The sequence below is a fragment of the Cetorhinus maximus genome, chromosome 29, assembly GCF_964194155.1.
Source record: "Cetorhinus maximus chromosome 29, sCetMax3.hap1.1, whole genome shotgun sequence".
NCBI classification, from domain to species: Eukaryota; Metazoa; Chordata; class Chondrichthyes; order Lamniformes; family Cetorhinidae; genus Cetorhinus; species Cetorhinus maximus.
Window position 1 is genome coordinate 25,639,536 of NC_135907.1, and position 26,586 is coordinate 25,666,121.

The 26,586-nt window shown below is 45.1% G+C and overlaps 1 protein-coding gene across 1 annotated transcript in view; it reads left to right on the top strand.

The window, feature by feature from the left end:
* Positions 1 to 26,586, top strand: part of LOC144669355 (inositol 1,4,5-triphosphate receptor associated 2-like) — a 184,654-nt gene that overhangs the window by 132,427 nt on the left and 25,641 nt on the right. Inside the window, exon 14 of the mRNA XM_078531724.1 lies at positions 2,297 to 2,406. Coding sequence (XP_078387850.1) covers positions 2,297 to 2,406 — 110 coding nt within the window. The remainder of the gene's footprint in view (positions 1 to 2,296; positions 2,407 to 26,586) is intronic.

Sequence of the window (26,586 nt, forward strand, 5' to 3'; positions counted from 1 at the left end):
TTGTGTGTGCTGACCCCTTCTGCCACCTCCTCCCAGGCACTTTTCATCATGTGGGGGGGCCTCCTCCCATCCCATGGCACGATGATTTCGTGCAGCACTGCCACCTCCTGGAGGAGGGCAGCGAGGCACTCATTTGAGAATCTTGGGGCACAATGCCCTGCCGACCTGCCCTCCTGCCTGGCCTGCTCTCCAAGAGCGCTCTCGGGAACCCTTCTGTGCGCCATCATTGGCAGCCTTTGGAAGGCTGCCTGCGTGGTTTTTAAACAGGCCGCCCGGTCGCCATTGAACCCGGTGGTCATTGGAATCCCACCGCCGCCCGCCCCCTCCCGCTGTTCTTGGGAGCCACAATTCACGCTGGGCGGGCCTTAGTTTGCTCACCCACGTAAAATGATGGCGTGGAGCCGATCGCGTGCAGCAATCGGCTCCACACCCGCTCCTGCCCAACATGCTGAAAATTCTCCCCATAGAATGGTTACAGCACAGAACGAAGGCATTTGGCCCATCGTGCCCATGCCAGCTCTCTGTAAGCTCAACTCAGGTAGTCCTACCACCCATCCTTGCATTTCCTTTAGTCCTGCAATTTTTTTTTCCCTTCAGGTACTGTTCCAATTGCCCTTTGAAAGCCACATTTAAATCTGCTTCCCACCGTACTCTTATACATTCCAAACCCTAACCACTTGCTGCGATGAAGACGATTTTTCTTATTTCACCATTGCTACATTTCACTCGCCTTAAATCAGTGTCCTCTGGTTCTTGACCCTTCCGCCAATGGGATCAGTTTCTCTCCATCTACTGTCTAAACCCCTTACGATTTTGAACACCTCTACTAAATTTCCTCACAACCTTCTCTAAGGACAGTAACCTCAGCTTCTCCAGTTTATCCAAGTAACTGAAGCCCCTCATTCCTGTAATCATTTTTGTGAATCTTTTCTTCACTCTCTCTAAAGTCTTCATATTCTTCCTAAAATGTAGTACCCAGAATTTGGCACAGTACTCCAGTTAAGGCTGAACTAGTGTTTTATAAAGGTTCACCATAACTTCCTTCCTTTTGTACCCTATGCTTCCTTTTATAAAGCCCAGGGCCTGAATTTTACTCGATGAGGGAGTGCGATCGGCAAGCCTGGAGCGGATGTGATATCCGCTTCTGCCCGCGATCGGCTCCCGACCCTGATTTTATGCTGGCTAGCCAGTTAACGGTCGGCCAGTGTGAAACACGTCAAGACTGGCTCAACATTGCCGGCGGGATCAGGGCAGGCGCTGGGTCCATTGGGATTCCAGGAGGGGGATATTTAAAAATGGACAGGGAGCTCCTTGAGGGCTGCCAAGAGGTGGTCAGAAGCCTCAGGGAGCTGTATGTGAGTCTGTCAGTGCCTGGAAGGAATTTCCTATCGGAGCAGTAATTATGGCCTCAGGACCTGCATCCCGTGCCAGGCGGGAAGGCAATGCCTGTGGGCGCTCTGCTCCCTGTTTTACCGATGAATGCCTTTGTGTTCTTCTGAAAGCAGTGAGTGCCTGGTGGGATATATTGATCCCGCGCGACAATAAGAGGAGGCCACCTTATCAAACTAAGAAGGCGTGGACAGAGGTGGCTGCCCAAGTGAGCAGCCATGATGTTGTGTGCTGCACTTGGCTCCGGTGCAGGAGATGGTTCAGTGACCTCCTGCGCTTTGCCAAGGTGAGTACTGAGTCCGTTTGGAACTGTGTATTGGTGTCTTAGTGGGTGGCAGGACTTGTTGGCGCTCACGGGTGTGAAATGCAGAGTGTCAAATGACACATATCCCTGTACCTTGAGCGACTGAAAAATGTGCCTAGTTGATTGGATGTGTGCAAGGGTGAGGTGTGCCAATGTGATGGGCACCTGCACCTGTGTCTCTGGGGGTGGGGGCCAGGGGGATGGTTGCATGTATGGTCTGGCATGAATGGGGGGACTCATGAAAGCACTTTCGTCCTTACAGGAGAAGAGGAGTCATGATGTTCAGGAGTAAGGATGAATGGGTGGAGGTGTGCCCAACCTCTTGATTTTGAGGAAACTCTGGGGATGGCCTACGAGTGTGAAGCAATGTCCTCAGGTCGCGGAGAGGCAGAGGTCTCGGAGAGTCCAGTGGACAGGGAAGAGACCAGGGGAGGGTATAAGATATGTAGGGCAATGGCATTTGGAATGAACCAATAGTCCCTGTTGCTCTTCAATTCATAATGCCTCTGTGAGGCAGTTGTCCATTGAGAGAACCCACCAGAGTGCCTGCACTGTGACTTCGTAATGATGTTTGCTACTGACATTTTCTTCTTCCTCCCTCAGATGCACCATCCTCATGACACCAGGTGAACCCCGAGGATTCTCCTTTGACCCCCAAGGAGGAGCCACTCACAGATACACCCGTGTCACATCTTCCCTCTGCACCAGCACAGGTACAGGCACGTCGGTGGGCATTAACGTGTTGGATCAGATGATACTGCACAGTGGTGAGGGCACATCACACTAGCAGATGCAGAGAGTCGAGAGGGCGCTGGCAGCCAGAGGATTGCTGGAGACCAGGACAATGCTGAGTCCGAGGCAGGTGATGAGCCTCTGGAGTCATCCATCAGGCGGCAGATGCTGGATGTCCAGCGGAATGCACGGGAAGATCTGGCAGAGATCCCTGAGGGTCTGCGTGCCATGGTCTCTGTCTTGGAGGAGTCCATGCGGAGGAGAGCACTGCGTTGAGCAGGAGCTCTCAACGTACAACCTCCTTCACAGAGACACTGGCGACTGTCATGGAGAGGCAGCTGCAGGAACTTAATCGGGTTTCTGGCGTTGCGTTCATACCTGCAAGCCCACACACTGGCATTGACCTCAGCGGGTCACTGCCAGTGTGATATATGGATTACGCATCTGGTAACTCTGCTAACTGCTCGTGTATTGATGGTGAGCAGGGAGGTTCAAACCAACTTCATGTTGGCGGATTAACTGCAGCTTGCATCTCCAATCTCCTCCCAGGGCCATGTGCATGATAGCAACAGCTCCTCCACCCCTCTGCCAGTGGCTGTGGCATCGGATGAGGACGTGACAACTGAAGAGTGCCCAGCCATGGTGCTGGACTTTCCCATCCAGATGAGGCCTGCACAGGCTCCACCGGTCAGAGGACAGCTGCCAAGGTCATCAAGGCCAACAGGGCATCAGAGAAAGTAGGCTGCCTCCAATCCAGCTGCCGACGAGGGAGGGCACCAAGACGTAGCACTCAATAATGGAAGTTTAAGTCACTATGATCACGAAAAGGGTTGTCACGGGTGAGTTATGTTCCCTTGGCACGTGTGCACTGGTTCAATTGTATATGCGTCTTCATTATAAAAATGTCTCATTATGTGAAATGCCATTAGTACACTTCATATTTTGGAAAGGAAATGGAGGGGACATGAGGAAAAACTTTTTCATGCAGAGGGTGGCGGGCGTCAGGAATTCACTGCCTAAATCGGTGGTTGAGGCTGAAACGCTCAACTCATTTATAAGGTACTTGGATCTGCATCTGAAGCGGTGGAACCTGCAAGACTACGGACCAGGTACTGGAAAATGGGATTAAAATGAGTGGCTAGTTCCTTTTTCATCTTTTTCTGACTGGCACGGACATGATGGGCTGAATGGTCTCTTTCTGCGCTGTAACTTTTCTATGGTTCTATGGAATAGGCCTGGGGGTCGCTTGTTACACAGAGGAATGAATGCAAACTTTATTTCAGAGGTCGGACCTTGACTTAAGGGTGACAGGATTGCCTCATCAGAAAAGATTGAGGTGGTGCTACCCCTGCTATCGCCTTGACTCTTTGCATTGGATGCCTAGCTGAAAGCTCTCAGAATCAAGACCTCTCCGGTCTTCCTGCCTCCCATAAGGACCCTCACATTGGTTCCGCCTCCTCACCGGGGGGCTCCTCTGGCTCCTCCTCAGACCCAGCACTTGAGTCGTCCTCTGCGGCATGTGGAAAAGGATCACTGTCTTCGTCTTCCAATTGGTCCCCCCATGACAGAGCCAGATTGCGCAGAGTGCAGCAGGCAACAACAATAAATGAGACGCGCTCTGGAGGATATTGAAGTGCTCCCCGTTTGTTGTCATTCAGTCAACTTCATATCCATGCTGCCACTATTCCTTTTGGGCAGCAACTTTGCTGGCAAGCTCATTGTGTGGCACTTTGATCAAACGCCTTTTGGAAATCCGGTTCACCACCTCAACCGCATTACTCTCATGAACCCTCTCTGTTACCTCATCAAAAACTCAACTATTCAAACATAACTTGCCTTTAAAAAATCCGCACTGGCTTTCTTCAATTAATCTGCATTTGTAAAAGTGACTTAATTTTATCTCGGTTTAACGTTGGTAAGAACATCCCTTCCGCTGTGGTTAAACTAACTGGCCTGTAGTTGCTGAGTTAATTCTTACACAACTTTTTGAACGAAGGTTGCAACATTTGCAATTCTGCAATCCTCTGGCACCACCCTCGGATCTGAGGAGATTGGCAAATTATGACAGTACCTCTGCAGTTTCCACCCTTACTTCCCTCTGCAGTCCTGTATGTCTCCCATCTTGTTGTGGTGACTGATAAACTTGCCTTTCTATACCTCCATCCTCACCATTGATTTGTAGCCCATCCAGTGTCTCAACTACCTCATATAGCACTAGGGATTCTGTCAACTGTGGTACATAGAAATATGCATGAAATTGGGTATAAATACCTTAAATACTGGTCAAAACATAACATGTGATTACCATTACTGCAACTCAGTTTGTAACAATTTTTTCAAAATATATATTCTATTTGACTTTCAGAAATGGTGCAACAGAAGAAAGCAAACATCCTGCAGTAGAGGAGTGTGTAAATGCTATACCACATCTAAAGAGATTAAAGGAGCATCAGTGGAATATGTTGGTCACAGAGCAAGTATCTGAAGAAGGCCTGGGCATTGCAGGAAGATTATTTAAGGAAATAGAGGTTCCGAGAAAAGAAACTCATAGAAACACGCTTGGTCGGGAAATGTTTGAGGAAGAGGACTACATAAATAAAAAAAGCACTGGAGCTACGCAGCAGTCTCTGAGTTTCACTGTAGAAAATGATGCAGAACAAGCAACTGAAACAGAATGGCAGGTGATGTTAACATTGGGTGAGAAATGGTAAAGTTTCCTATCAGTGTGAAATATTTTGTTTTTGCAGAATGTGAAGAACAGAAACAGGCTATTCAGCCCAACCAGTTCATGCTGCTACTTATGGTCCTCCTTTCTTTTCTCATCTAACTCAATCAACGTAACCCTCTATTCCCTTTTCTCTCATGCTTGCCTAGTCTTCCCTTAAATGGTTCAATACTATTTGTCATATTCTTACCACTCTGGAGAAGGAAGCTTCTTCTAAATTCTCTATTTGATTGGTGACTATTTTAAGTCAATGGCTTCTAGTTTTGCTCTTCCCCACAAGGGAAGCACTCTTTCTGTCAATTGTATCAAAACCTTTCATAATTATATAGGCTTCTGTACTAATACTTCCATATGATGGGAAAAATCTTATAATGTTTAGTTTGACTATCCATTAAGTGACCTCCAGAATGGAATAGGAGGAGGAGTAGCCCTGATAGTAAAGGATGACTTAAGGACAGCAGTGAGGAAAGATCTTGGCTCAGAAAATCAGGAAGTAGAAACAGTATGGGTGAAGATTAGGAATCTCAAGGGTCAAAAAACATTGGTGGAAGTAATTTATAGACTCCCAAATAGTAATTATGTTGTAGGACAGAGAATGAAGAAATAAATCATTGGAGCTTGTAACAAAGGCAGTGTTAAAATTGTGAGGGACTTTAATCTTCATGTAGACTGTATATTCAAAAGTAGTCTAGATGAGGAGTTTGTAGAATGCTTTTGTGACAGCTTACTGGAACAGTATCTGGTGGAATCAGTTATTTTAGATCTAGTATTATGCGTTAGAGCACGTTTAATTAGTAATTGCATCATAAAAGGTCCTCTGGGAAAAAAGTGTCATAATATAATTGAATTCAATATTAAGTTTGAAAGTGACATACTCCACTTCCAAATGAGAGTCCTAAACAAAGCCAATTACGTAGGTATGAGGGGAGAGCTGGCCAAGGTTGATTGAATAAATAAACTGAAAGGTATGGTGGTAAATGAACAGAGGGAAACATATAAAGAAACAATTCAAAATGCTCAACGAAAAATACATTCAATTAAAAAATAAAAACGCACAAAAAAGATTTGCCTGTGCCTTACGAGGGAAGTTAATGATATTAGTGTACGGACAGGAGGGAATTAATTTAAACAGCCCTGATTTCTCCCCTCACCACCCATCCATAAATTTTTATGTTCCCCTTTATAGGTCGTGACATATTTTCCCAACCCCTCAGTTTAGGTGTGATCCAATTTCTGTTAACAGCTCCACAGCAAAGTCAAGATAAGGTAACTCAGAGGGGTAGTTTATTTGCACACACTCAAACCTGAGAGGGGGGGGTTGCAACGTAGCCTTCTTTTTCACTTATACAATAAAAGGGGGGAATAGCAAAACAAAGGGAATTACAGGGCTGAAGTGTTTTGTCACTCCTTAACAATTAAGAATACATGCACACACAGCTATCTGCTTCTGAACTCTAACTTCCTGTATGAAAAACAGGTTCCTACGGTCCGCAAGCATGACCCAGACCTCCCTGTCGCTTGCCATTTCAACACACCACCCTGCTCTCATGTCCACATGTCCGTCCTTGGCATGCTGCATTGTTCCAGTGAAGCTCAATACAAACTGAAGGAACAACACCTCATCTTCCGACTAGGCACTTTACAGTCTTCCGGACTTAATATTGAGTTCAACAACTTTAGATCATGAACTCTCTCCTCCATCCCCACCCCCTTTCTGATCCCCCTTTTTTCCAATAATTTATATAGATTTTTCTTTACCCACCTATTTCCATTATTTTTAAATGTATTTCCATCCATTATTTTATCTCTACCTTTTAGCCTATTTCAATCCCTTCCCCCCACCCCACCCCCACTAGGGCTATCTGTACCTTGCTCGTCCTGCTTTCTACCCTTAATGTCACCTATTAGCACATTTCTTAGTTAATATCAGCACCGTAAACACCTCTTTGTCCTTTCGTCTATGACATCTTTTGGTAATCTCCACCTATCACTGGCCCTCTATCCAGCTCTACCTGTCCCACCCCCCCTTAAACCAGCTTCTATTTCACCTCTCTTCTATTTTTCCTTAGTTCTGTTGAAGAGTCATACGGACTCGAAACGTTAACTGTGTTCCTCTCCACAGATGCTGTCAGACCTGCTAAGTTTTTCCAAGTATTTTTGTTTTTGTTTTGGATTTCCATCATCCGCAGATTTTTGCTTTTTCCTTTATTCTTTATTCTCCACCAGAGGGCAATACACCTGGGACTTAGCACACCCTACTAGCAGGTTTTATATAACAATTCTTTTTAACTAAAATGTCCTTTTACAAAAAAAGACGTAAACATTAAACACAAACATCACATCTCCCCTTTTAGCCAGGAACAAATCGCTCAGGTGGTTTGCAGATTTACTTTGGTCTAGAGAGGATGGTTGGGTTAGGTATCTAAATTTGTTTGCTTAGAAATGGAAAGTTCTGCTGTTCCACTTGTTTCTGTTTAGGTTCAACAGTTGCAGCTACAGGTGCCACAGGTTTTTCAGTTGAATCAAGTCGGGTTTCAGCAACTGGAGCAGATGTTTCCCAGAAATCTTCCAATGTGACTGGAGATCCCTGGAAATTTGGTTCCTTGGATTTGGTTTCTCTAATCTGGTCAGCATGTCTGCCAGACTCCACAGGAAGATTCAACATCAAAGGTCAGTGGTCCTCGACGCTTGGTGATTCTTCCCAGGGGCCACTTTGGTGTCACACAGTAATTTCGGACCCAAACAGACTGACCCAGAATAAACTGAAGCTAGTTTACTTGTGTCATGTGACCTTTTCGGATCAAGTTACCTTGAACCAATCTTTCCTTTCAAATCCGGATACAGCAAATCCATTCTGGTACGCAGTCGTCTTCCAGACCTCAGCTCAACAGGAGATATACCTGTTGTTGAATGTGGAGTGTTACGATACATCATCAAAAATTTCTTCAACTTCAACTTTCAATTTGTTTGCTTCCTCCCCTTCAATATGGCCATTTTGAATGTCTGGACAAAGCGCTCCACTTCACCATTTGAGGATGGGCGGTAAGGCGAGATGAGAATCTGTTTCATCCCATTGTTTTTTAGGAATGTTCGAAATTCATATGATGTGAACTGTGTGCCATTGTCAGACACAATCTGCTCCGGCAATCCAAAAGTAGTGAACATATTCCGGTGAGCACCAGTGATCTTTGCTGAAGCAGTTGACTTCATGGGAATAACACGAGGCCACTCTGTGTGGGCATCCACCACAATCAGGAACGTATGTCTGAGAAGCGGTCCGACAAAGTCCACATGAAGTCTCTGCCATGGGTGGTCAGGCGAAGCCCAAGGATGTAATGGGGCAGGTGCAGGAGAAGACTTCATTTCTTGGCATGGAAGGCAATCACTGACCATGCCTTAGATGTCTTTATCCAGGTGTGGCTACCATACATGTACATGAGCTAATGTTTTAATTTGACAATTCCCATGTGACAGGTGAAGTTCTTCTGACACTTGTGTTTGAAATTTTGGAGGAATAACAACTCTGATTCCCCATAAACAACCATCTTGCAGAGTCGGCTCAAATCTGAACATGTAGTAAGGCTTAAGCTTAGTAGTCACTTCTTGATGTACACACCAACCCTGTTATGTGTACAGGTAAACTTTGGAGAGCACAACAGCCCTCTGCGTTTCAAGTCGAGTTTGATCCGCTTTAACAGGTAACAAGTCTTTCTGGTTCACATTGAAAGCAGTGCCTTCACTTTGGGCTGTAGGGCTGTGGTGTAACGGAATTCTGGAAATTGTGTCCGCATTTCTATGATTCTCAGTTGAGCGAAATGTAATTTTGTCTGGTAAGTAGATAAGATCAGTGCCCACCTTTGCAGGTGTGCAGCAGCAAGTGTTGGGGTTTGTGACTTCGGGCTAAGCAACCAGGTCAAAGGCTTGTGTCCTGTAATTAACGTGAATTTACACCCAGACAAATATTGGTGGAACTTCTTGACTGCATAGATTAGCCCAAGAGCTTCATTCTCAATTTGGGCCTAATTTTGTTCCATCTTGGATGATGTGCGTGAGGCATATGCAATGGGCCTTTCACTGCCATCGGGAAATGTGTGGGAGATGACAGCTCCAACACCATATTCAGATGAATCCCAGCCAGGCTGACAGGCAACTTTTTATTGAAATGTGCCAGGACTTTAGCAGAAGTAAGCTCTTGTTTGAGTTCCTTGAAACTTTCCTGACAGGCTTGTGACCGATCCCATTTTGCATTCTTCTTCAGCAGATTATTCAGTGTGCTGCCTTGATAGCCAAATTGAAAATGAACTTGCCGTAGTAATTCACAAGTCCCAAAAACGAACAAAGCTCCTTTACATTTTCGGTGTGGTGCATTCATCACTACCTTTACCTATCTGGGTGAGGTTGAGAGACCAGTTTCGTCAATCACATGTCCCAGGTACTCCACTGAGGGCTTCGAGCATTTGAATTTCTTACAGCGGATGCCGTATTTTTCCAGTCAATGCAGGATCCTGCCTAGGTTCTCTAAATGAGTTGGGAGGTATTTCCCTGTGATGAAACTGACTCACTTTCATGCTGTTCTCTTCGGTAAAACTTGAATCTCTCAGCAATAATTGCTGGTCTGGGATCGAAGTGCTTTTTCAGAACATCCACAAGCTCTTTAAAACTTTTGTCTGCTGGCTTGTCAGGAGCAATCATTCCGATGACTGTAAGAAACACTGAGGCTTGCTTTTCCTCTTCAATCTCATTCACAATGAAAAACTTCCATTTGCTTGACATAAACTACAAAGTCCATAGTAGCTGGATCAAAAGGCTCTAAAACCCCTAATAATGATGATCCCGTGCTTGTCGCCATTTGAAGTGTTTTGTCACTTAACAATTAAGAATACACACAGCTATCTGCTTCTGAACTCCAACTTCCTGTATGAAAAATGAAAGGTTCCTTTATTCCTTATTCTCTACCAGAGGGCAATACATCCAGGACTTAGCACACCCTACTGGCAGGTTTTATATAACAATTCTTTTTAATGTCCTTTTACAAAAAAGCATAAACATTAAACACAAACATCACAAGGGCAAAAACTACAGAATAAAGAGTTACTATTTCCTGTGAGTCCAGAGTCAAAGTCCAATGGTGTATTCTTTCACAGATTCAGCAGGTTGAAGACTGATGCTGGATAATTCACTGTTCCAGTAGAAATGACTTCCATAATGGGATGGACACATAGAGATGAATTAGTCTGTGGATTGGTCTTGTAGGCGCTGGTACAGAAGTTCCAGTGGAAATAGTGTAGATGGGGCCAGGCAGTTAAACCTGGACAGCACCATTGGTTTGAGCTGCTGCTTGCTAGATGGAGAACGGCAGTCTGCTTTTCAGCTCCGCGAGGTAATATTACAGGTCCCACTAGCTTGGTTTGGGGTGGGGCGGTGGGGGGTGGGGGGTCACTGTTATGTAACTACCACCTCTCCACTTTGGCTTGGACAAAGCATGTATATTCCTTAGTCTGGCTTCTTGAGGTTGGTAATGTCTCCACCATTAAGGATTTCAAAAGAGGTTTCAGGGTCCATTGTCCTATCTCCGTTGGCCAGGCCTAGCCTGAGAAATGTAAATAGCCCTTGTATTATTCCCTTTGAATTTGATCTCTACAGTCACAAGGGTCATTAGCATCACTTTAGAGATAATGAGGTGTCAGTTTCTCTAAATGCCAGAATGTTCCTTTCTTTTGAGTCATAGCCAGCCATGGCTTCAGTCATTTTAAAGCCTTTGTCCAGTTTTTTAAAATTTTATAAATTAGCCATGAAGATATATATAGATTTTATAAAACTATAGAGTGACATCTTTGCCCCCTGACAATTAGATTAAAGAGACTTATAATGTGGCAAACCAGAAAAGGGTGACCAAAAAGTTGATAAAAAGAGAAAAAAATAGAATATGAGAGTAAATTAGCCAGGAATATTAGAACAGTTTGAAAGAGCTTTTGCAAGTATATGGAAAGAAATGGAGTAACTGAAGTAAATGTTGGCCCCATGGAAGCAGAGAGAGGAGAAATTATCATGAGGAATGAGAAAATGGCAGAGGCACTGAATAATTATTTTGTGTCTGTCTTCACAATAGAAGATACAATTTTATGCCAGAAATAGAGGATATCTAAGGATCTAATAATAGTAAGGAATGTAATATAATTAATATCAGAATAGAAAATGTATTGTAGAAACTTAAGCAATTAAAAGCTGACCAATCCCCAGGACCATTTTTTTATTCATTCATGGGATGTGGGTGTCACTCTGGCTAGGCCAGCATTTATTGCCCATCCCTAATTGCCCTCGTTCAGAGGGCATTTAAGAGTCAGATGAACATATGAATTCGGAGCAGGAGTAGGCCCCTTGAGCCTGCTCTGCTATTCAGTAAGATCATGGCTGATCTGAATGTAACCTCCCGATGATCAATCACCCCCTTGTTAATCAATAATCTATCTAGCTCTGCCATAAAAATATTCAAAGACTCTGCTTCCACTGCCTTTTGGGGAAGAATTCCAAAGATTCACAACCCTTTGAGAGAAAAAAATTCTCCTCATCTCTGCCAACCACATTGCTGTGGGTTTGGAGTCACATGTAGGCCAGACCAGGTAAGGATGTCAGATTTCCTTCCCTAAAGGAAGTTAGTGAACCAGATGGGTTTTTACAACAATCAGCAATGGTTTTGTGGTCATCATCAGACTTTTAATTCCAATTTTTTAAATTGAATTTAAATTTCACCATCTGCCATGGTGGGATTCAAACCCAAGTCCCCAGCGCATTACCCTGGGTCTCTGGAATTCTAGACCACTGCCTTTCCCTGATGGCATAAGTCCTAGGGTTCTGAAAGAGGTAGCTGCTGAGATTGTGGTTGCACTGGTTATGATTTTCATAGAGATTCCAGAATGGACCCAGTGGCAAGTTAGCAACTGTAACTCCTCAATTCAAGAAAGAAAGGAGAGAGAAAAAAAGGAAGTAAAATCCCGTTAGCCTGACATCAGTCATCAGGAAAATACTGGAATCAATTTTAAAGGATGTTTTAACAATGCACTTTGATTTTTCGAGGATGTGACTAGTAGGATAGATGCAGTATACTTGGATTTCCAAAAGACATTTGATAAGGTGCCACACGTAAGGTTAATGTACATGATAAGGGCTCACACAGTGGGAGGTGTGGGTAATATACTAGCATGGATGGAGGATTGGTTAATGGACAGGAAGCAGAGAGTAGGGATAAATGGAGCATTTTCAATTTGGCAAGCTTTAATTAGCGGGATGCCAATAGCTGGGGTCTCAGCTATTTGCAAACTATGTTAATGACTTAGACCAAGAGACCAAAATCAACATACCTCAGTTTGCTGTTGATGAAAAGTTAGTTGGGAATGTGAGCTCTGAGGAGGAAACAAAGAGGTTGCAAAGAAATATACAGGCCTGAAATTTTAGTAATAAAAACAGAAAAAGCTGGAAAAACTCAGCAGGTCTGACAGCACCTGTGGAGAGAGAAACAGAGTTAACATTTTGAATCCATATGACTCTTCTCCAGAGCTAAAGAGAAGTAGAAATGCGATGGAATTTATACTGTTTAAGTGGGGTGGAGCAGGTAAAGCAGGATAGAAGGTCAGTGATAAGTGGGGGCTATGGAGGGATTGACAAAAATGTCATGGACACAAGACAAAGGGAGTGTTACTGGTAGTGGTGAAGACTAAAGAAGGTACTGATAGTGGCATCAAGGTAAAAAAGCAGAATGTGTTAATAGCAGAACAAGGGTCAGCAATCTGTGAAAGAACACTGTTATGGCACAGCCGATGGTAAATGCTGAGCTGCTCGAGTCCCAAAGGGAAACTTGAAACAACTACCACTACTATTTTGCAAGTTGTATAAATTTCAGGATGCGTGCCTTGAATTCAGAAGTAATAAGACTATCGAGTTTTATAGGTTCCTTACAAAACGAAATTAAACTTTTATTAATAGAGGAAATGATTTTAAGCACACACATAGATTTGCAAATTACTACTCTAACTTCTAAATCCCCTAGTTAATCTAACTCCCAGTTACACTTTCGTTAAGGCAACAGTAAGACACACAGATTTTAAAAGACCCAGGCAAAGAAACACGATACCCTGAACAATCCAATTCAAAGTGAGTTTTCTTAACTTTAGTTCTTTGTAGACAGCAGCTTGAGGCTTAGATGCTGGAGGCTTTTCACAGTTGTTTTAGAGCTTAGAATGCCTACCCTTACACACAGCCTTCTGTCCTTTATACATATTTTCCCCTTAGAATGCAAATTCCCATTGTTTCACTATGCCTTTGGATTTTACCTCTCTAATAATAAAAATCTCTTAACGTACCAATTTTACCAGTAATCTTTGGGAAAAATAAAGACACTGGGCAGAATTTTGCCCTGGGCGGGGTTGGTGGGGCGGTCGGGAAACCGCCCGCAATGGACAGCGCACCACCATTTCACGCTGGCCGGCCAATTAAGGCCCGCCCAGAGTGATACGCGAACAGCAGGGCTGAGCGCTGCCTGTGTGGGCAAGGGGAAGAGGACGAGTAGGCCTATCGTGAGCTTGACGCATGTGTGCGAAAGAGTGCTGAATAATCTCCCTGAGGCAAGGAGCTGCCTCAGGGAAATGAAGAATATATTGAAAAGATTATTAACAGCAGAAAAATTTAATGAAACATGTTTTAAATTAAAATTTAAACTTTTTATTTCATTTGTATTTGATATTGGAACCTCATCCCAACTGCAATTTCATGCTGGCTGGCCAATTAACGGCCACCCAGCATGAAACGTACGCTGAAAGGCTCAGCGCTGCCGGGGTCGGGTAAGGAGGAGAGCAGGTGCTGAAGTCTGTGCGAGCACGGGGGAGCACGCAATGAAAGTTCCCTGAAGGCAGAGAGCTGCCTCAGGGAGCTGAAGAATTTTAAACCATGAAATAAAGATTTGGAAATGGAGGAAAAGATGTGCGCATCAGACTCCCTCACATGAACATATAGATTATAAAAATTCTGTCAAAACTTAAAAAAAAATTAATATCAGAAACCTCATCGCCCCCATGGATGAGGTTTCCTCTAAAATCCAAAGGCCGCCAGGCCAATTTGCTCGCCTGCCAACCGTGATGTTGGACGGGCAGTGAAAAATTGCACTTATTTAATACACTAATGGCCTCAATAGGCCTTTTAAGTGTCGGCGCACGCGCCCACCAACTGAAATATTGTGTGAGTGCATGATGACATTGGGACATCATCATCCCATGAGCGCCCGACGTCATTGTGCGCTATTTTACGTCCGATCGGGTTGGGCGCGTGCCCGCTCTCAGGATGTAAAATTCTGCTCACTGCTAAGTCCGGAAGGCTGTAAAGTGCCTAATCGGAAGATGAGGTGCTGTTCCATCAGTTTGTGTTGGGCTTCACCGGAACATTGCAGCAGGCCAAGGATGGACATGTGGGGATGAGAGTAGGATGGTGTGTTGAAAAGGCAAGTGACAGGGAGGTCTGGGTCACGCTTGTCGACAGACTGAAGGTGTTCCGCAGAGCGGTCACACAGTCTGCGTTTGGTCTCCCCAGTGTAGAGAAGACCTCACTGGGAGCGGCGAATGCAGTAGATCAAATTAAAGGAGGTGCAAGTGAAGCGCTGTTTCACATGAAAGGAGTGTTTGGAGCCTTGGACGGTGAGGATGGGGGAGGTAAAGGGGCAGGTGTTGCACCTTCTGTGATTGCTTGGTAAGGTGCCGTGGGAAGGGGATGAGGTGTTGGGAGTGATGGAGAAGTGGACCAGAGTGTTCCGGAGGGAATGGTCCCTACGGAATGCTGTCAGGGAGAGTGAGGGGAAGATGTGTTTGGTGGTGGCATCATGCTGGAGTTGGTGAAAATGGCGGAGGATGATCCTTTGAATGTGGAGGCTGGTGGGGTGAAAAGTGAGGTCAAGGAGGGCCCTATTCTGGGAGGGAGGGGAAAGTGTGAGGGCAGAGTTGCAGGAGATGGGTCGGACACGGTTGAGGGCCCTGTCAACCACAGTTGCGGGGGAGGAGGGGGAACTTGGTGAAGGAAGAAGGAAGACATGTCAGAAGCGCTGTTTTGGAAGGTGGCATGATCAGAACAGATGCGATGGAGGCGAAGGAACTGAGAAAATGGGATGGAGTCCTTACAGGAAACAGGGTGTGAGGAGCTGTAGTCGAGGTAGCTGTGGGAGTCGGTAGGCTTGTAATGAATATTGGTGGTCAGTCTGTCACCAGAAATGGAGGCAGAGAGGTCAAGGAAGTGAAGTATCGGAGATGGACCATGTGAAGGTTATAGGGGGGTAGAAATTGGAATTAAAATTGATAAATTTTTCCAGGTCCAGACGAGGGCATGAAGCGGCACTGATACAGTCATTGATGTAGCAAAGAAAGAGTTGTAGAAGAGAGCCTGAGTAGGACTTGAACAAGGAATGTTCCACATTCCCCATAAAGAGACAGGCATAACTGGGATCCATGCAGGTACCCATAGCCACACCTTTTATTTGGAGGAAGTGAGACAAATTAAAGGAGAAATTGTTCAGTGAGAGAACAAGTTCAGCCAGACGGAGGAGAGTGGTGGTGGATGGGGATTGTTCGGGCCTCTGTTCGAGGAAGAAGCGGAGAGCCCTCAGACCATCGTGGTGCGGGATGGAGGTGTAGAGGGAACGCACGTCCATGGTGAAGAGGAGGCGGTTAGGGCCAGGGAACGGGAAATTGTTGATATGACGTAGGGTGTCAGAGGAATCACGGATGTAGGTGGGAAGAGACTGGACAAGGGGAGAGGGAACAGAGTCAAGATAGGAAGAAATGAGTTCTGTGTGGTGGGAACAGGCTAACATGATGGGTCTACCAAGACAGTCCTGTTTTTGGATTTTGGGTTGGAGGTAGAAGTGGGCTCTGTGGGGTTGGGAGACTATGAGGCCGGAAGCTGTGGAGGGAAGATCTCCGGAAACAATGGCTTGATGTTCAGTGGTGGGGTCACGGTCCAGGGGGAGGTAGGAGGAAGTGTCCGAGAGTTGGCGCTCAGCCTCTACAAGGTGGAGGTCAGTATGCCAGACAACAACAGCACCACCCTTGTCAACAGGCTTGATAACAAAGTCAGGGTTGGCCCTGAGAGAATGGAGTGCAGCAAGTTCAGAAGAGGACAGTTTGGAGTAGGTGAGAGGAGCAGAGAAAGTGAGACAGACAATGTCATGTCGACAGTTCTCAATGAAAAGATCAAGAGCAGGTAAGAGGTCAAAGGGAGGGGTCCAGGGGGAGGGAGAATACTGGAGATGGACAAATGGATCCATTGAATGGGGGGAGGGCTCCTGCCCAAAGAAGCGAGCACGGAGATGAAGGCGGCAGAAGAAGAGTTCAGCATCGTGCCGAGCCCGAAATTCATTGAGGTGAGGGCATAAGGGTATGAAACTGAGTCGTTTGCTGAGTACAGAAAGTTCAGCATCAGAGAGGGGAAGGTTAGAGGGTATGGTGAATACAGGGCAAGGATTGGGATTAGAAGAAGGGATGGGAAGGGGTGGAGGGTCCTGGATGGGCGTTGGTATCAATAAGTTGTTGGAGCTTGCGTTCCTTAACTGTATAAATTCCATCACATTTCTACTTCTCTTTAGTTCTGGAGAAGCCTTACGGAATCAAAACGTTAACTCTGCGCAGAATTTTTCACTCGGCGGGCGGGTGCGCGCCCAACCTGCTCGAATGTGAAATGATGCGTGTTGATGTCGGCCGAGCGTACTGACATCAACGCGCAGTCGCGTGATAATTCGGTCAGCAGGCGTGCACCGGCAATTAAAAGGCCTGTTAAGACCATTAAATAATCAGTTAACTTGGGTAAACCTAATGGCTGGCGAGCAGGCGAAAAAGCCAAGCGGCCTTTGCATTTTTTTGGAAGCCTCATCCATGGGCGGGATGAGGTTTCCAAAAGCAAATAAAAATAAAATAAAAGTTTTAAAATGTAATTAATAACATATCCCTGGTCATGTGACAGAGTCACAAGAGGGGACATGTTCCATTACATTTTTATTTTCTTTTTTAAAGATGCTTCATCTTCCTGAGGCAACTCAATGCCTCAGGGAGATTCTCAAGCGCTTGCTTGCGTGCAAGCGCGAAGGTCACACTCTGTTTGCTCGGCCTCCCCTGCACCCCCCCCCCCCCCCCCCCAACCCGCACAGAAAGCGCTGAGTGCTGCCACTCACATTTTACGCTGGGCGGGCCTTAATTGGCCCGCCAGTGTGAAATCGCAGTCCGGTCCTGATCGCGGGTGGCAGTCGGCTTCGCGGCAGAGCCCGCTGGCCAGGGGCAAAATTCTGCCCCCTGTTTCTGTCTCTACAGATGCTGTCAGACCTGCTGAGTTTTTCCAGCATTTTCTGTTTTTATTTCAGATTTCCAGCATCCGCAGCATTCTGCTTTTACCTGAATTTTTAGGTTGGCAGACCATCCAACGAGTCACCGGGAACACATCCCTGCCCACTCCTGCTGCCCCACAGCTATTTTACGCTCAAATGAGTGTTGATTGGCAGTAGGCATGACTTCCTCACTTCACTCGGGAAGAGGTCCTGTTTTGGAGAGTCACATTGGCCGGCAACTCTCCAGTTCCTGCAGCAACAGCAGCGCCTGGAAGGTGAACTGCACGGAGCTGCCTGAGACGAAGGGTGGAATTGTCCCACGTTTACACTAAGTGTGGTAGCGAATGGGGAAAATTATGTTTTATCTACCGGCTGCAATGGCGGCTTCTCACGTTGTATTGTCCCTAACCCGCTACATTAATTATACACTCCCAGGAAACTCTCCATTTCGATAGCAGGCGGGCACTCATTCGCCCAACATGCCATCACTATGCCGCTTCATCACGCTGGGTGCCACATTTAAAGTGCAGCTACGCACAGATCTCAGTGCTCCCAGCCTGCTGCACAGAAGACAGGGTGGCCCCGAAAGGCAGAAAGACTGCAGTCCCCTGTTTAGTGATGTGTCCCTTGAGCACCTTTTGGATGCCATGGAGGCCCGCCATAATGTACTGTACCCCCACTCTGGCTGCAGGATGGGCAGGGGCATCACCAATCTAGCATGCGCAGCAGTGGCAGCTGTGGTCAGCACCAATGCCATGCAAAATAGGACAGCCACCCAGTACCACTACAGGATGAATGGTCTCATTCCTTCCGCCAGAGTAACTCACTCTGCATCACTCTCAACTCACTTATTCACAAACCTATCACACATCCACAGGGAAGGGACAACACCACTAAATCTCACACACACCCTCACATTTCCGTCAGGCTCATGTCTCTTTGAGCTCGCGTCCTCACCCTGTCCATGGCTGCACTCACCACACAAACATTCCATGCAGTGCCATGTGTCCAGCTCTCACTCTCTCCATCTGTTTCCATGCAGGAGAAACCTGCTCACATAAGCAGGGAGAGGTCCCAGACCAGGAGTGGAGTGGCCGACATTAGGCGCCTCACTCACTTTGAGGAGCTTGTCATCGCGCTGACTGGTGAGGACATGGACCTTGCCTGTGGTGACGGTGAAATTGATGGCACACACCCTCGTGAGGATCCTACACCACATCATCCTTCTCCCAACACAAATGAGTGTTGTCTCTACTGCTTTTGACTCTGTTGCCATGCACTAACTATCTCTACTTTGGTTCACAGGGAGCTCTGGCAAGCAACCAACACCCTCAGCCAGCCAGACCCTCAACTCCATCCAGATCCTCATCTCCAGCCAAAGAGAACACCTCCTCCATTGAAGAGCTGGAAATAAGCAGCCTGGAAGACCTGTCACAGCGCCTACCCACACCCTCCACCAGCGCAGAGATCCACACCTTGGTTGGACCTAGATCGAGGCCAGGCTTGGGTTCACAATCTGGTGGTTACCGCATGGACACGTGTCCACAGCAGGAGGAGGCACGTTTAGCCGAGCTCCCTGGCACTCGAGGACTGCTGCGGAAAAGGCATCTGTGAGGTCCAAGTCCGATAATGAACCTCTGGATTTGGCCTTCCAACCCACCCCGGAGAGTCGGCAGAAGGCGTGGAAACATCGCACAGAGCTGTTGATAGCTCTCAACAGAGTGGCTCATGTGTCAAAGGAGTGCGTCCGCACTCTGTCACATGAGCAGGGGCATGTTATAAATGAGATTCGAACATTTTTGTTGTATTTTTAATTCATGTTGGAAACCTCATCCCGTCCATGGATGAGGTCTCAAAAAATCCAAAAGCCACCTGGCCAATTTGCCTGCCTACCAACTGTAAGGTTGGACAGGCATCGAAAATTTCCATTTAATTATTAATTTAATTGCCTTAATATGCCTGTTAATTGTCGGCGGGCCCTCTGCTGACTCCCGCGTGCGCCTGCCGAATGAAATATCACGGGACTACACGATGACGTCGGGATGCCCGCCTGCGTCATCATGCGTCATTTTACACTTGGCCTGTCTAGCTCAGTGTTCCGCTCCTGGAGTATTGTGCACAGCATTGGTCTCCTTATATAAGGAAGGATGTAAATGCGTTGGAAGCAGTTCAGAGAAGGTACACTAGACTCGTACTAGGATGGGTGGGTTGTCTTATGAGGAAAGGCTGTACAGGTTATGCTTGTATCCACTGGAATTTTGAAGAGTGAGAGGCAACTTAATTGAAATCTTCAAGATCTTGAGGAGTCTTGACAGGGTGGATGTGGAGAGCATGTTTCCTCTTGTGGGAGAATCTCGAACTAAGGGTCACTGTTTAAAAATGTGTCGCTCATTTAAGACAGAGGTGAGGAGAAATTTTTTCTCTCACAGGATTGTGAGTCTTTGGAAATCTCTTCCTGAAAAGGCAGTGGAAACAGAGTCTTTGAATATCTTTAAGGCAGAGGTGGATAGATTCTTGGTAAGCAAGGGGTGAAAGGTTATCGGCGGTAGGTAGGAATGTGGGGTTGAGGTTACTTTCAGATCAGCCATGATCTTATTGAATGGCGGAGTAGGCTCGAGGGGCCGAGTGGCCTACTCCTGCTCCTAATTTGTATGTTCATATGTTAGAAACAGTGAAAGTCCAAAGAGACTTGCGGGGTGGGGTGGAGGTGCATATATTACTAAAATGCCATGAACAGGCTTCAAAAAAGCAAATGGAACTGTGGCTTTTATATCTAAAGGATTGAATACAAGGGGGTAGAAGTCATGCTGCAGATCTGCAAAGATCTGGCTAGACTACATCTGGACTACTGTGAGCAGTTCTGGGCACAACACCTTAGGAAGGTATATTGCCCTTGGATGGAGTGCAATATATGATTCCTGGACTACAGGGTTAAATTACAAGGATAGATTGCACAAACTAATGTAATTCCTGGTGCTTAGAAGGTGAAAAGATGATTGAGAACAGATAGAGTTGATAGAAAGAAACTATTTTTGTTAGCTGGGGAGTCTAGGACTAGAGGGCATAATCTAAAAGTTAGAGCCAGACCTTTCAGAAATGAAGTTAGGAAACACTTCTACATGTAAAGCATGGTAGAAGTATGGAACTCTGTTGGCAATTGATGCTAGGTCAATTATTAAGGTTAAATCTGAGATGGTAGAAATATATTAACCACAGCTATGAAGGAACATAGGACAAAGCGAGGTATGTGAAGTTAGGTTGCATGCAAATCACCCATCCTCTCATTAAATGGTACAACAGACTCAAGGAGCAAAATGGCTTGAATGTTCTTGCCGAACAATTAGTTTAGCCATTTGTCATCAAATCTGGGTACACCACATAAAGTACTATCAGATTTTAGTCTCCTCTGCCAAAAGTGTTCACAGTTCCAGGAGTGCACGAATAACCCTGCTTTTCTTCTCCACTGTAAACCATCTTTTTAAACCCAACCCCACCTTCCCTGGACATTCCACCCTCACAACCAATATCAGGTGACAGGAGTTAATGGATGACTTTGTCATTCAGACTGAGCCTCTAATATTAAGATTTTGAGTCTTTAATGCTCCCTCCTACCTTCTCTTCCCTCCCAGAACCATGATTGGGTCCCGATTGTGCTCACTTTTCACCCTTCAGCCTCTGCATTCAAAGGATCATCCTCTACCATTTCCGCCAACTCCAGCATGATGTCACCACCAAACAAACCTTCCCCTCACCCCCCCCCACCCCTGTCAGCATTCCGTAGGGAGCGTTCCCTCCATGACACCCTGGTCCACTCTTCCATCACCCCCAATTCCCCATACCCTTACCATGGCACTGTTATGATGCGGCAGATGATGTGTGCCAGGCGGATCAAATCCACGAGGGAAACTTGATTGTGCTATCACAACGGTTTTGCAATTTGTATTTATTTCAAGATGCATGCACTGAATTCAGAAGTAATAAGACCGCCAAGACTTTTGAGTTTTTTTTTTAAAACTAAATTAAAATATTTATTAACAAAAGAAAAGATTTCAAGCACATGCGTAGAACTACAAATTACTACTATAATAACTCCTAAAATTCCTACCTAACCTGACTCCCAGTTACACCCTCTTTAAAGCATCTGTCCAAAAATAGATTGTAAACAGATCCAGCAAATTAACACCATACCCTGGACAGTGGAATTCAAAGTGGGTTTCTCTAGCTTCGGTTTCTGTAGAAAGCAGGCTTATGCACAACGACTGGAGGCTCCATTAAGGCTTTTCACACACTTCTATTAGATCTCACAATGCCTTCGTCTGACACATAACTTCATTCTCCTTTATTATATGTTTCTCTCTTTCTAATATGTAAATTCCATTGTTTCCACATGCCTTTGGAACTTTTCCTTTCTCATAATATAAATCTTTTCATGTTGCCAATATTCTCATTAACCTCTTTGAAATTCAAACCTCCCTTCCTCTATCTACAAATGCAAATTCCTATCATACCTTACATCCTAAGACCCCAACCATGTTTACCTACTTAGCATTTCGAAAACATTTCACTTCTTTTGATAATTTAAACTTGCAGTCTGCTTGGCTACAAAATGTAATTAAATCACACCCAGATAGAAAAAAAACTCCATAAACCTTCTTTACAATAAACTGGAAAAATGTTTTGTAAATTATTATACTTTCGTAACTGGCACCTTCCCATGCAATCACAGAAGGTGCAACACCTGCCCCTTTACCTTCTCCCTCCTCACCGTCCAAGTCCCCAAAAACTCCTTTCAGGTGGAGCAGTGCTTCACTTGCACCTCCTTCAGTTTGGTCTACTGTACTTGCTGCTCCCAATGCAGCTTCCTCTATATTGAGGAGACTAAAGGCAGACTGGGTGACTGCTTTGTGACCTTCACTTAGTCCCGTTTGATTGGCACCACACCCACAAACATTCACTCCCTCCACCACCAACGCACAGTTAGCAGCAGTGTACCATCTGCAAGATGCACTGCAGGAATTCATCAAGATGCCTTTGACAGCGCCTCCCAAACCCACGAGCACTATCACCTAGAAGGACAAGGGCAGCAGATAGATGGGAACACCACCAACTGGAAGTTCCTCTCCAAGTCACTCATCATCCTGACTTGGAAATATATCGCCGTTCCTCTACTGTCGCCAGGTCAAAATCCTGGAACTCCCTCCCTAACAGCACTGTGGGTGTACCTACACCACATGGACTACAGCTGTTCAAGAAGGCAGCTCACCACTACCTCAAGGGCAACTAGGGATGGGCAATAAATGCTGGCCCAGCCAGTGAAGCCCACATCCCGTGAATGAATAAAAAAAAAGTTCGCAAGCGTGACCCAGACCTTACTGTCGCTTGCCATTTCAACTCACCATCCTGCTGTCATGTCCACATATCCATCCTTCGCCTGCTGCAATGTTCCAGTGAAGCCCAACACAAACTGGAGGAACAGCACCTCATCTTCCAATTGGGCACTTCGCAGCCTTCCGGATTTAACATTGAGTCCAACAACTTCAGCCCATGAACTCTCTCCTCCATTTTAACCCCTTTTTAAATTCAATTTTTACTCACTTGTTTAATTTAAAAAATTTTGTATAATAATAATGTATTATTTTATTTATTCATTTTTTAAATTCTTTTTCCCCAACACCTGCTCCCCCAACAAGGCCATTTGTCACTTGTTTCTATATTGTGCTTTCACAGAGCACTGACCCTTGTTCTGCTATTAACACCTTCTGCTATCTTACCTTTATGCCACTATCATCACCTTCTTTACTCTTTGCCACTACCATTAACACTCCCTTTGTCTTGTGTCCATGACATTTTTGTCAATCTCTCCTTAGCTGTAACCTATCCCTGACCTTCTATCTTGTTCCACCTGCTCCACACCCTCTTAAACAGTGTTAACTCCATCACATCACATTTCTACTTCTCTTTAGCTTTGAAGAAGTCATATGGACTCAAAATGTTAACTCTGTTTCTCTCTCCATGGATACTGCCAGACCTGCTGAGTTTTACCAGCATTTTCTGTTTGTATCTCTAATGCTTCCTTCCCCCCCCCACTTCACCTAGCCTATTAAGCCAAACTTTCCCCAAAGTTACTCTTTCCCTAGCTCTGAACTTGCATCTTTCTCTTTTTTTCTATCATCTCTCATGCCTTTTGTGAGCTCATTTTGTCCATGAGATGCACCTCCTATACCTATCATACTGCTGATCATTCAGCTTACCTTCCAGGCCCTCATGTTAGCTGATATTTTTAATGGATACCCACATTAGGAACTCTTACTCCTCTTCAAATCTGCCACCAACATCTCCTTCCTTAAAAAGTCCAGCTTTGATCCCTCTGTCCTTGCTAACTAATGCCCCATCTCCATTCTCCATTTCATCTGGAATATCGCTCATCTCTCCTTATGTGTTAGCTCTTCTACTGCTGAAAGCCTCATCCATGCATTTGTTGCTTCTACATTCGACTATTCCAATGCTTTCCCAGCTGGACTTTCACTCACACAAGGTCCCATTCATCCATCATCTCTGTACTTGCATTGGCTCTTGGCCTGGCACACCTTGATTTTTAAAATTCTCATTCTCATGTTCAAATTCCTCCATGCCTTACCTTTCTTTATCACTGAAATCTCCTCCAACCCTAAACCCCTCTAAGGTCCTCCAAGTCTGGCCTCTTGTGCATTCCCAGTTTTCATTGTTCTAGCATTGACGGCTGTGCCTTCAGCTACTTCAGCCCTCAGGTCTGGAATATGGGACCACGTCCATTTTCTGTTGCCAGACAGTGCTGCAGGCCAATCCGTGCGTGGACCAATGAGGGAATACAGGTGGGCCGAGCAGGTAGTGGTGTACGTTGTTGTCTGCGTCAGGAAATTGGAATTGAAGCAGGGCTACATGAACAAATGTTCACTTTCTAGTTTTTAAATAAGTTACATTATGTTTGTGTGAACAGTGCCATTAGTGATTTCTGTTGGTTGCTAGAACTGGTCCTGCTAGCTAACTGTATGTTCTTCTTGCTATAGCTTGAGTTTCAGATGTCTCCAAAGCATTGTGCTTTTCATGTAGATGAATCCAGTCAGAACGTGAATAAGACAAAAAGTCTCACCAGTTCAATGCCTGTGCAACTTCAAAGAGCTTGTCAGAGTTTGAATCACAACACAGGTCAGCAAAAAAGTACATAACCCGAAGATAAGAGTTGTGCAATGATGCTATCTCATAAACAATAATGACAAGAGTAACTGAAAAATGTCAGGTCTGAAAATCTGAAAGGAAAAAGCAGATTAACAGGTTGGATGGTGCTGAATAGAAAGACATGTTGCTGAAGCTTTTAATCTTGCATTCATCAGAACAAACCCCAAGAATGCCAAATTTTAAACGATCACAATAATTTATACCACAGGAGAAAAGGGGTGCTGATTGGTTGGCAAGTTGACTTTGATTTTTTCAAATTCTTTGATAGGATGGGGGTGTCACTGGCAAGGCTAGCATTTTTTGCCTATCCCTAATTGCCCTTGAACTGTGTGGCTTACTAGACCATTTCAGTGGGCAGTTAAGAGCCAACCACATTGCTGTGGATCTGGAGTCATGTAGGCCAGACCGGGTAAGGGCAGTAGATTTCCTTCCCGAAAGAACGTTAGTGAACCAGATGGGTTTTTATGACAATCGATGATAGTTTCATGTTTATCGTTACCGAGGCTAGCTTTCAAATCAAGATTTTTTTTAAATTTGAATTTAAATTCCACCAGCTGTCATAGTTGGATTTAAACCCATGTCTGCATAGCATTAGCCTTGGCGCCTAGATTGCAAATCCAGTGACATTACTACTATGCCACCATCTCCCCTATCTGAGAAAGCAGTGTGGAACTGCAGGCTCCCCATACTTCCAGGTAATTCAAAAAAGGCGCAAGGCTTGAACATATTCCTTTTGTTTGCAGAGAATGTGTCCCTGCCAGTGCCGCTTCTAGCAAGCGTAAATGAGTCATGTTACAGGCTCAATTGATTATCTTAAATTGGTTATCAGTGTAGTTATTAACAAAGTGCTGCCCGATTGTGAAATCACATCTAACAGTAGACGTTTTGTTTTGGGTCTTGCAAGTGCGGGCTGGTTGAGTATGGTCTGTACTCTGGCTATTACGAACAACTGGAGGAACATGTTGTTTGATTCGATCAGCCAGCTGTTGGGACATATGGCCTACATACCTGGTGTTGCACTGGCATTGAAATTCATACACAATGTTGTTCAATTGTCTGGTAGGCACAATATCTTTTTGGACTGACAGCAACACATCCTATTAGTGGAAAATACTATTTGCGTCACCACAGTAACAGTGTGAAACAGTATTTTCCATGCAATGGGCCAAGTGGACCAAGTGTGTATGAGGTGTTACGACCACAGCTGATGTTATTTGCTGAGCAAGCCAAAAGGGAAACCTGTCTTACTGATCGTAACCTTTTTTTTGTATTTTGAAAATGAGGAAAAGCTACTAATGCCAGAAGCACAGAACTCCAGGAACACCTTTTGGATTTTAAAACATTAAAAGATTTATTAACAAGAAGAAAAAAAGACTTAAGCACATAACATTAAAGTTACACAGTTGAAACAGTCTTACAAAACATCCCTCCCCAAAAAAAAACCCACTTGGTCAGAATACACAAGTAAACTACTTGGCAACAACTCCCTTATAGATTTTTAACTATAAAAACCCAGTAATATTACCGCAAGGCAAAACTGCTGTTACTTCAGTAAAGGTATACCACACAACTCCTCAAACACTTTCACTCTGCTGTGGAAAGCCAAGAAAGTTCAGAAAACAAACTGCTTTCTGACAGAAATACTTTTCTGGTTTGACTGGATGGCTGTTTCAGATTTCACACCTTCTCTCAGCACAGAGCTGGTCTCAGGACATCTCCCCCACACAGTCACCACAACTCAGCTCAACATCTTTCCTTAAATATCATTTTCTTCTTTCACCTCAGATTCCGTTGTCCTTAGTACTTCTTTGCACTCAACTTTTCCAAAAGATAAAATCTTTCATGTTTTCCTATTGCCTCCAGTCTCGGGTC